Raw genomic sequence first — 15,830 nt, 5'->3', positions numbered from 1 at the left:
TCATATCATATTATAACATATTTTTTTTTAAAATAATAACAATAAAATAGTAAAACAATCGATTAATATATCATCATCTTAGAAAATATTAAAAACATCTCTAAAATTTTATAATTTCTCATATACACCCTTATTACATTAGTATTTTTCTAAAAAAGTGTATCAACCTATATTGATGAGATATATTATATTGTACAATATATTCATCGTGCTATGCTAATTTTCGACACATATTAGAATATGTATAATTTTTTACATGTTTTGTATCTATCATATACAAATAATTATGGATACATTATTAAGCTCTGTATAGAATGACTAAATTACCTTGCATCATTTAACAAAATTTAACCACCTTGTTTGATCTTTGGGATTAAAATGACCTCTTTCCTGATTTTACTGGACGACTAGGGCTATAAATTTCTTCAAACAAAAGGGGGAAAATTTACTAAGGCCAAATGACTATTTCTTGCCCAAAATAATTTTCACATTTTAAGTTTTAAATAGTAAAATTCTCACCCATCATTTATTTACGATAGTAAATTCTATTTTATTTTACTAAAAATTGATTATTTCACCTTTTAATTAAAATTACAAAAATCACATTAACACTTATTTAAATACCAAATTATTAAAATAAACTTATTAATTTAAATATTTATTTAATAGACTCTTGAAATTATTAAAACTCTGACTAATTTTAAAATATTATTTTTGTTTAATTTTTTTAAAATATAATTATTATTTTTAAAATTATTTGAAAAATATTAAAATTTTAAAATACTTTTGAACTTTTTTTGATTTTAAAAATTCTTAAAAATTTTATATAACACCTATAATATTTTAAAAAATTATAATTGAATTCAAACATAAAAGGAAAAAATAAAATAGCCATGCCATGGGCATTTTCTTTCGCGAAGACGACATTCGGGAATCTTGAAAGTTAAAAAGTGGAAAATTTTCATTTAGCAATCCTGGAATGGAAATAGTCTTTTGGCGGCTATAAATCTCTAAGGTTGGTGGCGAAAGCAGTTGAGTTTTACTCTTCAACTTTCTTCTCTTGTTCCCAGTTTTCATCGACAAAATTCTCAAACTAAACCAACAAAAATGCTGCAGATTCGCTCCATTTTAACTTCTCAACGAAGCTTAAGACCGTCCAAATTATTCCCATTTCATTCTTCCCGTTTGTGTTATTCAGCGGCTGCAGTTGAATCTGAGAGAACTATCAGAGAAGGCCCTAGACACGACTGGTCCAAAGATGAGATCAAGTCCATTTACGACTCTCCTGTTCTCGATCTCCTCTTCCATGGAGTTAGTTTCAACTATTAATCTCCTGTTTGCAGCTTTAGTTTTTGTGGGTTATGTTTAGAACTGTGTTTTGATAGTTTAGTTTCTTGTTTGGAAGTCCGTTATTTATCTGTGTGCTAATCTTTTTATTGGTTTCTGAGATTGTGTAGACTTCTCAGTGTGATAATTATGGTTAATTGGTAAAGTTAATTTTGGTTGTGGGTGTTTATATGCGAGAGCCCTTGGACCCTCTAGAAAAATTAATCAATAGGAAGGAAAATCCATGGACTGACACATTGTCTCCACGTGTATGAACGGCAAATTAGCTCCAAAAAGGCCTACGGTATCGAGGGTTACTGGTCTCTTGAATCCACCCAATAGACCTTTAAGTCGCCTAATTGTTAAGAGTCAAGTGGTAGCTTAATGAGTTTGGTGTTCTGTGCAAGATTTTTCTAGTTTGCTTAAAAAGTTTCTTGTTTGATGATGTGACTTCCAATGCAACAGTGGTTATAAAATTCTTGAGTTAATTGGAGGCTGTTTCTGATTTTAGGCTCAAGTTCACAGACACGCTCATAACTTCAGGGAGGTGCAGCAGTGCACTCTTCTCTCTATCAAGGCCGGTGGCTGTAGTGAGGATTGTTCGTATTGTCCTCAATCCTCAAGATACAACACTGGAGTAAAAGCACAAAAGCTAATGACTAAGGAAACTGTGATGCAGGCAGCACAGAAAGTAAGAAGTTTATTTTACTACTTTTTATCACACTATTTAATATAATTGATTGATGTTATTCTATGTTGTATTGAGTCACTCTTTGTGTCCCAGCTGCGTTGCTAAGAGATCTTGAATTAAGGTGTCAGCACGTATTATGTTTTTTTTCCCCTCACAGTGATAATTATTTGCTATCTTGGTTACTTACAGTATCAATTAAGAGAGATTACTTTTTTTAATTAGTCAATGGAGTTCAGTGAAAGAGCAATTTAATCATTCCAGTTCTACTCTAACATAAACAATCTGTGTAAGTTTTGAACAAATTGATCAAATGAATATTTTTCTGAAAAATGACTCTGATTGGTTTGTTATAGTCTCAAGTTAGTTTTTTTTTCAAATATCTATGGACTATTGGTAAATTCATATTGTATTACATGTAACACAATGCTATAACCATGGTGTCATATTTTTATGCAATGCTATAACTATGGTGTCAACATCTTTATTTCTTTTATTAGGCAAAGGAGGCTGGCAGTACACGTTTTTGTATGGGTGCTGCATGGAGAGACACAATAGGGAGGAAGACCAATTTCAACAACATCCTTGAATATGTGAAAGAAATAAGGTAACAAGTCAACATTTAAGAAAAAATTATTTTGGTAAAAGAAGAAGTTGAGATCTGGTTGTACTTGAATACCTTTTTTAACATAAATGAGTTCATTATACCATACTGTGGAGACACATTACCACAAATTTATCAAACGAGTGAGCAGGCTGTATTCATACCATATGAGTTCTCTTTTCTTCTTATTGTCATATTTGTTTATGTTTATTTTCTTCTTGTCTTGGAACTATTTGGAAAGGACTTCTGATCATAACGTAAAGCCATGTTGTTAGAACTGATTAGGTTTGTTAAGAATATTCCTTTTAGATTATTCAGATTATCAAGCAACCAAACAGAACAATCCAGAATACGAAATCAACAAAAGCAGGAACAAAGAACACAAGAAATACTTGGTTCGGGTTTCGATTTGAAACCCTACATCCAAGGTAGAGACAAGTCTCTAGTCGAATCCACTATAGAACACAAGCGATTACAGCTTACAGAATACCCTCCGATTAACCTCTCACGATAACAATACACCGCAAGATAATGCCTCCTAACAAGCCTTCTACCAGACTCAAGACAAACACACAATCGGAGAAAACAAAGAGATTTCTCCTTCGGCTCAACTAAATCAAAGAACCAGAACAGTAAACCCTAATCGCAAACCAGAGCAGAGCAAACCAGGGAGCCGACTCACACTCAATCAAATGAGCGCTCAACCTTAATATAGTTAGGGTTACATTTCAGTGAAAAGACCAGACTGCCCTCAATGTACAGAATGACATTATAAACCCCAATAAGTCCTATAATGACCAAACTCTCCTTAATACGTTTTAAGCCATATTCCACATAACTCCACCTTGGCTTAAATTTGGAGATGAAATGCATTCCACTAGAAGACCTTCTCTACAGTTTTATTTCTGTCATAGTTTTTTTTTTTTTTTTTGACAGATTTTCAGAGAGTTCAAGGCTTCCTTGAACTTGCTCACAGGAACAGCTTTAGTCAGAATATCTGCTGGATTCACACTAGTCATGATTTTCTCAATCAATATTTGCTTGCTGGACAACACATCTCTGATGAAATGAAGTCTCACATCAATATGCTTAGTCCTCTCATGATATGCACTGTTTTTAGAAAGATGAATGGCACTCTGTGAATCACTGTAAATCACAGGAATATCTGAACTCAAACCCAGTTCAGATGTGATTCCCTTCAGCCACGTAGCCTCCTTCACAGCTTCTGTTAAGGCAATATACTCTACTTCAGTTGTGGATAATGCCACAATAGACTGCAAGTTGCATTTCCAGCTCACAATATTTCCACCATAGGTGAAAATATAGCCAGTTAAAGACCTTCTTTTATCCAAATCAGCTGCAAAATCTGAATCACAAAATCCTTTTACAAGAAAACTGTTAGTAGGATCAGATGTGAACAATAACCCAAGGTCTGCAGTACCTTTGAGATATTTCATTAACCATTTTACAGCATACCAGTGATCTTTGCAAGGATTGCTCATGAATCTACTTACTAAGCTAATAGCATAGGCAATATCAGGTCTTGAACCAATCATGGCATACATCAAACTACCTACTGCATTTGAATAGGGTATTTTATTCATGAATTCAGATTCAGTAGTAGATAAACTGACAGTAGATTTTAATCTAAAATGAGCACCCACAGGAATACTAACAGGTTTAGATTCAGACATATTATATATGCTTAATATCCTTTTAATGTATCCTATTTGTGATAAAAATAAAGATCTTTTTGTTCTATCTCTTTCAATATCCATACCTAATATTCTTTTTGCTGACCCTAAATCTTTCATAACAAATTCACTTTTCAGCATTTGTTTCAAGGTTATCAAAGCAGACATGTCTTTGGAAGCTAGAAGCATATCATCAACATATAATAGCAAGTAAACATAACATCCAACATCAGACTTTAAATAATACACACAATGGTCATAATTGCATCTTAAAAAACCAATAGATAGAACAAACTCATCAAACCTCTTGTACCATTGTCTAGGAGACTGCTTTAGCCTATACAGAGATTTGTGAAACAGGCAGACTTTGTTTTCAGCTCCAGGTTTTACAAAGCCTTCAGGTTGCTCCATCAGAATTTGTTCTTCCAAATTTCCATGCAGGAATGTTGTTGTGACATCCATCTGTTCCAGTTCCATATCAAATAACACAACAGCTGATAATATGAGTCTTATAGAGGTATGCTTCACAACAGGGGAAAATACTTCATGGTAGTCTATCCCTTCTCTTTGTGAGAAGCCTTTTGCCACTACCCTTGCTTTAAATCTTGGCTGTTCTACTCCTGGAATACCTGGCTTCCTTTTAAAGACCCATTTACATCCAATTACCTTTTTCTTCAGTGGTCTATCAACCAGTGTCCAGGTGTTATTCCTTTTCAGAGATTCTATTTCATTTTCCATTGCTCTTAACCAATCTGAGCTATATTTACTTTCACAGGCTTGGGTGTAATTCAAGGGTTCACTCATCTCAATCAAGTCTCCAATTTGGAAAGCATAAGAGATGAGATCAGCATGAGCATATCTAGAAGGTGGTCTTATTTCTCTTCTTGGCCTATCTCTAGCTAATTTATAGTTAGAGAGATTTTGTTCTCCTGGGCTATGAGGACACTGAACTTGACTCTGAGGTGAGAGTTGCTGATTCAAGTCTGAGATTTCGTACTTTGAAGTACGAATTGAATCCAAACCCAAATCAGGTCCCTCACCAGACTCTATAGACTGAGATGCAGACTCTATAGCACTATGATGTCTAGACCCAGGTGTCTCCACCTCAAACTGAACCTGCCCAGTTTTTCTTTCTGAAGAGAAAAGATCTTTGTAGAATTTTAATTCATTAAAAGTAACATTTCTACTCACAACACACTTATGCTCTTCTAACAACCATAGTTTATAGCCTTTAGTGCCTGTGGGATAGCCTAGAAAGACAGCCTTTAAAGCTCTTGGGTTCAGCTTACCTTGACTAACATGTATATAGGCAAGACATCCAAAAGGTTTTAAGTGATGTAAGGAAGGTGGTCTTTTAGACCATATTTCAATTGGAGTCTTAAAACCAACTGCTGATGATGGTGACCTATTTATTAGATAGCAGGCAGTTGCCACAGCTTCAGCCCAAAATTTCTTGTCTAATCCAGAATCAGCTAGAATACATCTAACCTTATTTAGGATAGTCCTATTCATTCTCTCAGCCAAGCCATTTTGCTGTGGGGTTTCACTACATGTTCTGTGCCTAAGAATTCCATGTTTCTTACAAAAATCATAAAAATGTTTGTTGCAATATTCAAGGCCATTGTCAGTTCTAAGCACTTTAATTTTCTTATTAGTTTGATTTTCAACTAGATTTTTCCAGTCTTTAAAGCACTCAAAAGCCTCATCTTTTTGTTTTAGGAAATAAACCCATACTCTCCTAGAGTAATCATCAATGAGTGTCATAAAATAGTGTGCATGAGATAATGAATCAGGAACATGAGGAGAACCCCACAAGTCAGAGTGCACATACTCAAGTATATCATTTGATCTACATGTGGCAGTGAAAAACTTTAACTTATGGGATTTACCAAGCACACAGTTTTCACAGAACTTTAAATCAGAAAGCTTATTTTGATCAATAAGTTTTTGTTTACACAATTCATTCAAGCCTGCCATACTAATATGCCCAAGTCTTTTATGCCACAAGATTGTTTCATCAAAATTATCATGAGCAGAATGCATATTATCAGACACCACACTACCATCTAATATATATAACCCATTTGATAATTTTCCTTTCATTACAACTAAGGAACCTTTCATGATTTTTAAAACTCCTTTTTCAGATTTATATGAAAAACCATTTAAATCAAGTGAGCCAAGAGAAATCAGATTTCTTCTTAACTTAGGCACTAGCCTGACATTTTCAAGAGTTTTTATAGAACCATCAAACATTTGGAATTTGACATTACCAATAGCAATCACATCACAGGAGTCATCATTCCCCATCAAAACTTTCCCACCATTTATGTATTTTAAATCAGTAAGCCATTCTTTCTTAGGAGTCATATGAAAAGTACAACCTGAGTCCATTACCCACTCTTCATCTAACCCTATTTCAGAAAGAACTAACACTTCTGCACTTTCATACCCCTCAAGAAAATTTGCTAGTTCTAGATTTTCAGTTTTATTAGAAAGGACCTTCCTTTTCTCTGGACAATTTCTTTTAAAGTGGCCCTCCTTATGACATAACCAGCAAGTTTTCTTAAATTTAGATTTTGACCTAGATGTCTTCTTGTTAGTTGCATTAATCCTCTTTTCTTGTCTGCCCCTAATCTGAAGACCCTCCCCAATGGATTTCTTCTCAAATTTTATTTCTAAGTCTTTAGACCTTAGGGCTCCTAAGACTTCATCCAATGACAAGGAATCTCTCCCATATTTTATAGCAGCCTTAACATCCCTAAAAGATTCAGGTAAAGCATTCAAAATTATTATTGCCTGATTTTCATCTGATATTTTTTCATCAATACTGTTCAGATCAATAACAATTCTGTGAAACTCATCAAGATTATCATCTAAAGACTTAGAGGGGTCCATTTTAAAACCAAACAACTGTTCTTTCAAATATATTTTGTTTATCAATGATTTAGTCATATATAGGGATTCAAGTTTTAACCATATTTTTGCAGCAGTATCAGCATCATCAATTTTCCGCAACACATTATCAGACAGATGCAAAATTAATAGACTATAGGCTGTTTCCATTACCTCAGCTATTTCAACATCAGTCATACCTTCTGGGAACTCAGATGGTTTTCCCAATGCCTTCGCACATTTCTGATGCACTAGTACCGCATACATCTTCTTTTTCCACATGTTGAAATCGCCTTTGCCATCAAATTTATCGACATCGATTCTGGTTGAACCCATTCTTCCTGCCTAACAATTTACTTTACAATCTTTAGGCAAGAAGCAAGATTAGTAATATCAGAAAGAATATATTAAAGCAAAGATTCAAAGATATCACCAGAAATCGATCGCCAGAACATTCAAAACATAAAACCCTAACTGGCTCTAATACCACTTGTTAGAACTGATTAGGTTTGTTAAGAATATTCCTTTTAGATTATTCAGATTATCAAGCAACCAAACAGAACAATCCAGAATACGAAATCAACAAAAGCAGGAACAAAGAACACAAGAAATACTTGGTTCGGGTTTCGATTTGAAACCCTACATCCAAGGTAGAGACAAGTCTCTAGTCGAATCCACTATAGAACATAAGCGATTACAGCTTACAGAATACCCTCCGATTAACCTCTCACAATAACAATACACCGCAAGATAATGCCTCCTAACAAGCCTTCTACCAGACTCAAGACAAACACACAATCGGAGAAAACAAAGAGATTTCTCCTTCGGCTCAACTAAATCAAAGAACCAGAACAGTAAACCCTAATCGCAAACCAGAGTAGAGCAAACCAGGGAGCCGACTCACACTCAATCAAATGAGCGCTCAACCTTAATATAGTTAGGGTTATATTTCAGTGAAAAGACCAGACTGCCCTCAATGTACAGAATGACATTATAAACCCCAATAAGTCCTATAATGACCAAACTCTCCTTAATACGTTTTAAGCCATATTCCACACATGTGTTGAGTAAAATTTCACTATGTTAATAATAAAAAAGAGCTAAAAAATATTGCCAAGTATTTCCAGTCAACTTATAACATATGCTCTGCAGCTGTTAAACCTTTCTGTTCAGCAAATGTCTGTGGGCTGGCACCGCTGATTTATATTTACTGCATTTTCAATTGAGTTTTTTATGTCAATTTTGTTGATCATGATTTTTTTTTTCCTTCCCAAATTGAAAGGACTATAATGCACAGATGTCCTTTCGATTTTTTTGGTGCTGTGAAATTCTGACATTTCAATTAACCTGTGTTAGGGTTTCTATTTTGTTCATCTAATGGAAAATCTGTCTTCTGAATCTGCCATGTACCAGGGAAATGGGGATGGAGGTATGTTGTACATTAGGCATGCTGGAGAAGCAGCAGGCTTTAGAACTCAAGAAAGCAGGCCTTACAGCATATAACCATAACCTTGATACCTCCAGAGAATATTATCCGAATATTATCACTACAAGAAGTTATGATGAACGCTTGGAAACCCTTAAACATGTCCGTGAAGCTGGGATTAATGTCTGTTCAGGTGATTTGGTACTAAAAGTTGAATTTGGTTTCTTCTTAAAATTGGTATGCACAGATTTTTTTATCTGGCTGTATCATCTGGATTGAATAGGGAGTATAGGAAAGTCCACCAGTGGCAAAAAATGAAAAAGGAAAGATCCATGTTTATGTTGGACAGTCTTGTTTGACTTGCCTGGCAACTTTTTGGACAAAAGGTCCTCGATTAAAATTATTGGTGCCACACTATTGTATGATAAAATTTCTTATATTCCCTTAATTGGGTTTACATCACTTGCCACTTGATGTAAAAATTAAGAAAATAAACTTTTTTTTTTTACTATTTCAAATCTGCCATCATGATGGCTTTCCATGCTGTTTTCCTAACGTGAAAAGATATGATCTGTATCATTAATTTGTTTTTTAACAATCGTGTTGAATTGAACATGTGTCATTTGGTACTTTGGCTTATCAATTTCATGTCTTCTGTTTTAACACTAGGGTGACTCCTGGAAAACCTCGCTGCTTTCTTTTTCTTCAATGATAAATTGGATCTTTTCTTTGATAAAGCAAATTTGAATATTGAGGTCACTTTTAAATGTTGTTAACGGGAGGAATAATAGGCCTTGGGGAGGCAGAGGAAGACCGAGTTGGTTTGTTGCATACTTTGGCAACTCTCCCAACTCATCTAGAGAGTGTTCCCTTCAACGATTCTTCCGTTTGCGGAAGCAGCAAAAACCAGTGAGTCAATCTTCTATATATATTTCTCTTCAAACTCATATATTTTCTTTAATTAGTTTATTAATTTAAAACAATGGATTTGTACATTGTGAGTGAGTCTACGCTTACGCTTGTTGGAATCACCACAAACAAGTGAGCCCATTTGTTTATATTAATTTCCATCAATTAATATCTCTTTGTATAAAATAAATTCATGTGTATATTCATAATTATGCAAGATAAATGATTCAACTGATAACAAAGCAATAATTTTGATAATTTTTGTAGAAGAGAAGACGGCAGCAGCACATGGCCACATGATTAATAGAATGAATTACTCTATTAAAGTCGGCGTTATAGGAAGCCCCTCACCACCTGACAATCACGGTCTCGGTGCTATCAATAACCCATAACAAAGTGATGCATGAGGTGGCGAGTTGCTCAATCGATCAGCTTTTGTTATTAAAATAAGTGTTTCCTTGTATTCGGTTCATCATGTGTGCTATTTCTGTCTACATACAAATATTATACATAATTTATATAAATGTTGTTCACGCAATGTCTTCGTATTTTTCTTAATTAATATCGGTCGTCCTCTTTAGTTTATAGCCAATTCATGTAATATCAATGGTTTCACATTTTCCTCTTATCATAAGAATCAATTCAGAAGAAAATCTATATTGTTAGATCTGGGTATTTTTTCTCTATAAAGTATCATGTATGAGGTTTATTGACAAGACTACTTTTTCATGATTACGTTTCGATGGTTAAATTAAAAAGTAATGACAATATTGTATTCATTCAAAGAATGGAAGATCCAAATTTAATTCCGCGATACAAAACCTTTCAAAGAAAGATGAGTTAAAGATATTTTGAAAAACTATCATTCTATACAAATGTTTTTAAATTTAATTCTAAGATATTTAAATTTAATTCTGCCATACAAAACCATTCAAAGAAACACGAGCGAAAGTTTGTCTTTCCATAGTTAATAACCAATTCAAAGATATTTTTGTTAGAGGATATACTCAAACCTGAAAGATAGATAAGATTCTAAGGAAGTTGTAAGAAGGTGTCTATATAGGAAGTTTTTCAGATATTTGAAAGCTATGATAAGAGCGTTTCTAAAACTTTGAAGCTCTTTTATAACCTACCCTGATTGTATTCTTTATTCTTGATGTCTCATCAAACTTCATGGAAAAAATTTTCTGAGGTGTCAAATCTATTCAAGGGGCTCCATCTACAACAATATAATAACAAATGGGATATTGAATTTTTTTACCCTTTTTTTAATCGTGTGTACAGATATGTCATTCATCTAAAACCCTAAACAAAAATACCATAATAGTAATTCATTTCCCTTAAATACCCTGTTAATATAACTTATGCAGAAAAAGAGAATATTATCTCTCTCTTTGTCCTTACTTCCAGTAAGAGACGAAATCTCTGTAGCATGAAAAAAATTTCTTCAACAGAGATTACACCTGTGATTGAACAATAAAACCCATGGGAAAGCCATTATAAATAATTCAACTTTGACATAAGGAAGGGAGAGACGAAAATTGTCAATTTACTTAGGGAATTAACATCCTTTGCAAAGATTTCACAGCAAAATCATTCACATTCAACTCAGTCTTGATTCAAGCTCATATTTTAATGTGTTTTTTTAATGAACATTTGAAAATCAGATAATGTATGGTAGATTCATGTTTATGACTTCATGTAAAATATAATTTTGTTATGATTTTATATTATTAGACTATTTAATATTGTGATTTCATGCTGTTTTATTGTTTAAAGTTGTTATAATATTGTTTAATATTGCATTGATGGTTAAAAAATATAAAAATTCAGGTCTAGATAAAAATCAGATGAAGAACAGGTTGGTATTAACGCCTACCCATTGAATTTTTTTTTTTTTTATGTCTATTTAAACATAGTTTATATTCCTCTCAATTCCTTTATCCATCCTCTTGTTTAGGAAGTGGTGATAGAGTTCCTAGGTTGGTGGATTTATCCTTTATGCCTTGATTATGCTTATGTTCCAATTTCATGTCATTTCAATCTGCGTACTATTTTCTTTATCTTAGTAGGGAGTTGTATAAAAATTACAAAATTGCTACTACCATTTTCTTCCATTTTTTATTGCCTTGCCTTGATCATAATTTGTACATCATTTGATGATATGATAGTTTAATGCGTTATAAATATATGTGTATGAAGCTTGGCTACATTGGTTTGCATTTGAGGCCTAATTTGAAGAAATTGTAAAGTAGTGCAATCTGGAGTGAATAATATTTTCTAGCTCACCCCTTTTGGATTTATTGCTCATGCATGGTGTTATGCATCAGTTTGGTACTAGAGCATTGGTTGTTTGTGCAAGCTAACTGTGATTTTTTTTATTTTGGAGTTATTATTTTTTATCGAGAGATACTGTTCACCAGTGAGTACTGTTTACAGCACATATATTTTGCCAAAACACAGATGTTTTTAGGTTTATTTTTAGTTAAGATGGAAAAAGCTAAATTTAAGATTCTTTATGGAGAGCAATGGATTGAAGGTGATGATATTGTGACAAGATATGTTGATGGGAATAAGATAGGGATGTTGTGAATCTATGACATAAAACTAATGGCAATCTTGTAATTAAGAGCAAAAGTTTAGGCTATAGTTATTGTCCAGGTGCAGTTTTGTCTTTGCTTGATTAAGTTTTTTAACTAATGGATATTAACCATTAGTTGGTTTTGAGAAAGAAAAGAGGGAAAGGCATTTTACGTTGGTTGTTTCTTTAGAAGAAAAATAGGTTGCCTTTGGCGTGAATATTATTTTCTCTCTGGGTCCTCATATCTTCTCTGCTAGGGTTTATAAGAAATGTATGAATCCACTATATTTTCTTAGATCTAGCTATCTAAACACTTGAGTCAGTGTACAAGGTTGTTGTGGTACTCGAGTTTAGAAAGGACTCGAGTCGGCAAGGCTAGATTCAATTCTGTTTGTGTCTATATTACTAGACTGGCTTCTTAATCTGTAAGTTGTACTATTTTTCTTACTAATTAGTGGATTTGTTGGAGGATTCCTCTGCCTTGGATGTAGGGTTCCAATCTTTTGAACCCAAACCAAGTAAATTTGGTGTGTTGATTTGTATATGGTTTATTATATGGTTCTTGTGCAATTCTTGACTGAAAATCGGTCCGAATCTTTGATATATATTCAAACTTGGCAAAATAAAACATTAGCAGATGTGTGTTAACACAAGTATTGATTTTGAAGGATTCATTACGAGAATAAGTTATCATCTAAGAGTTGATCAAAGGCAATCAAATATGCACATATTTACCTTAGGTGATGTTGGTCTAATGGATATTGTAGACGATGATGATCTGAAGTTTCTGATGGTTAAAGCAAGAAGTTTACGAGGATCAATCAAACTCTATGTTAACAAAAGTCCAATTGATGAAAAGGGTAATCAACAAGCTAAAGATGTTCATAAGGAAGAAAGGGAGAATCATCCACAAAGTTTCCAAGAGTTTGGTGGGAATTATGGTGATGATAATAATCATAACGACGTGGATGAGGATTATAAAGTAGAAGTTAATGATGAGGATGATGATGGTGATAAATTCTCTAGGTTTCATGAGAACATGTACGATGTTCCAAGTCAGGACGCTGACAAAAGTCAAAGTCATGCTTATAATGGAGGGCCTGAATGTAGCATAAGACGTCATGGGTGTATAAATATTGGAGCATATCCAACTGACATAGCAACTGACACATAGGCATGGCTACCTCATGCATGGTTGTCTATCACTCTAAATTCACATTTTATCATTTATTTAACATTCAATCAATTATACATTAATCATAATTATACAAAATGACTATTATGCGCTTGAGAGACACACATAAGGGGGTGTTCGGTTTGGATAATGTTTTATTACCAAAATAGAGAGATTACCTTGAAGATAGATTACTGACAAAAAAACTGAATATAAATTATTACTACGTTTCATAAAATTTGGTAAAAATGGATGATATAAATAATTAATGTGTTTGGTTAACAGTAATAAAATAATACTAGTAAATTATTTTACTTAAATGCCCTTGAATATTATTATTTTTAAATATTTTTTTATTATTTGTTATATTAATTAAAAAAAAATTTATTTTTGCCTTAAAAATTAATAAATAATAATATTATTATAATAAAATCAATATTAACTTGGCTATCTTTTAATACCTAAGGTAAATATGGTAATCAAATTACCACCTATATTATCTGTCATGTCAGTATTGGTAATAAAAAATTGTTATAATCTATTATTACTGACAAACAAAAAAAGGTAATGTAAGTAATAAAAGATAAATTATCAAGGTAATCTTTAAAACACGCCAACCAAATGACCCCTAAGTGTTACAAGAGATGACCTAAGACACCAATGAGGAGACGACTATCAACATCAAAGTACAAAGAAGATGATATGCAAGTAAGGGATTTTAACTAGGAGTCTTAATTTAAAAAGATAGAATGCATAACTTAAAGTTGCTGAAGCGAAAACACATTTCAAAACATGTAATGCTTCTAAGATTTTTTATTAAACAATGCATTCGAGCCATCGATTTGAGTCATAATTCAAATCGAACTATTTTTATTCGAGTCAATCTCAAGCAAACCTTAATTTCAACTCGACGAATTTTAGCTGAATTCTAGATAGATTATTTTTTATTCAAGTTAAACTCGAGCAGAGAGATGTTCAGGGTCAGTTCGGTTCATGTCCATCTCTAGTCTTTTATATATCCATAAGACCAATAACGACAGATTTTTAAGTTTTATAGTAAGAAATTTAAAATTTTGTTATTGAAAATATAAATTCGTTTAGTTTTAACAAGAATATACATAATTAGTCGTTAAAATTATAAATATAGTATTTATAACAACAAAATATTTATCATCTCATTAATTTTTTCTCACTAAAGGCTCCCTATAGTTAGTAAATACAAGTATGAGAATTATACCGGTATGATACAATGAATAGTAAAAAATATGTTTATAAGAAAATAGTCATAAAACTCGGATATGGGAAAAATTCAAAACACGCATATACGGGTTTAATATGACATATTTTTAATAATATATTTCTAAAAATACAACAATATTAATTATAGTTTTAACACTTTTCATGAAATCAGTGGTTGAAATAGATATAAAAATTTGTATATGGAGTATTTAATTAGTTATTAAAGCTAATGTAACATAATACATCATATTTAATCATTGCAAAATTAGGCGAATATACAACAAGATTAATGAATGATTGATGCCTCAAATCAACTCATATATTAAATATTAAAAGAATTTTAAACATGACGAAACTATAAACAACAAAGGAAAAGACAATGAAAGTTTACATATTCGGAGAATAACGAAGATGAAAAATTGAGCTGGACAAAAAGAAAAATTCAATCTAGTGTAAAAAGAATTATGTGAAAAACTGTGTACTGCTTTTATAAATATGAACTTGATGTGATGAATAAAAAGGTTAGAAATTTGAAAAAAAAAAAAATGAGTTTTTTTTAATGACAATATGGCAATTAGTTCAAAATTAAAAAATATTTTCATGCTTTAGACTTAGGTATCAAAACGACGTGTTTAATAATAAAATATTCATTCAGTATAGAAACCTGCAAAATACATGTTTAATAATATGCGAATTAAATGCGTTTTTAACTAACCACCACCCTACCCTTTTTTTTTTTGGGGTGACTAAAAATGAAAACCTTATAAATGGTAATTAAAATTTTATAATAAAAGGGCCATTTTAACTAACGTGTTAGAGGGAAATTGAAAACTTTCCATTAACGAGTTTTTATATACGAAGGAAAACGAAATTCATTTATAAGAACTAATAAAAATTTATTCTATTTTCCATGGGAAATTTCCCAGATGCGTGTACACATCATGCAAGGAATTCATATATGATGAATTCTCTATGGTCATTATCGTGAACAATATGCAAATAGAGAACTATTCTCTACCCTATTGACAAGTTTTAGTGTTTATCTTTTCATTGAATTTTCACATATTTATTTGGTGGCGTTTAATTCCACCAATATTATTGAATTTTAAACATGTTGATCTGTACTGTGGTCTCTCTGTAGTATTAAGAAATCTGTATTATGAGTTCTACAAATACGGCAATTTTTTGAAAAGAAAATGTAGAACACTGAATCAAATATACCTCTTGTAGTACTTGAAGTTCCTCACAACAGACTCTCGGATTTCTATTTTTTTTTTTTTTTAAAAGTCTGTCT

General features: G+C 32.4%; 1 protein-coding gene across 1 annotated transcript; it reads left to right on the top strand.

The window, feature by feature from the left end:
* Positions 1-1,075: 1,075 nt before the first annotated feature.
* Positions 1,076-9,546, top strand: LOC123221387 (biotin synthase, mitochondrial-like). Its single transcript, XM_044644241.1, has 5 exons — positions 1,076-1,311; positions 1,838-2,017; positions 2,515-2,621; positions 8,621-8,826; positions 9,413-9,546. The coding sequence occupies exons 1-5, from the start codon at positions 1,108-1,110 to the stop codon at positions 9,544-9,546; spliced, it is 831 nt and encodes a 276-aa protein (XP_044500176.1). The 5' UTR covers positions 1,076-1,107.
* Positions 9,547-15,830: the final 6,284 nt, after the last annotated feature.

Source organism: Mangifera indica, chromosome 7 (assembly GCF_011075055.1).
Source record: "Mangifera indica cultivar Alphonso chromosome 7, CATAS_Mindica_2.1, whole genome shotgun sequence".
Classification (NCBI taxonomy): domain Eukaryota; kingdom Viridiplantae; phylum Streptophyta; class Magnoliopsida; order Sapindales; family Anacardiaceae; genus Mangifera; species Mangifera indica.
This window is presented reverse-complemented; position numbering and strand designations above follow the sequence as displayed.

What these genes read in the sequence shown, in the direction of transcription:
- LOC123221387 (XM_044644241.1), top strand. Translation starts at nt 1,108, where the DNA reads ATGCTGCAGATTCGCTCCATTTTAACTTCTCAACGAAGCTTAAGACCG. An exon ending in TGATGCAGGCAGCACAGAAA is followed by an intron (nt 2,018 to 2,514) that starts GTAAGAAGTTTA and finishes TTCTTTTATTAG; the next exon opens with GCAAAGGAGGCTGGCAGTAC. An exon ending in GAATATGTGAAAGAAATAAG is followed by an intron (nt 2,622 to 8,620) that starts GTAACAAGTCAA and finishes GCCATGTACCAG; the next exon opens with GGAAATGGGGATGGAGGTAT.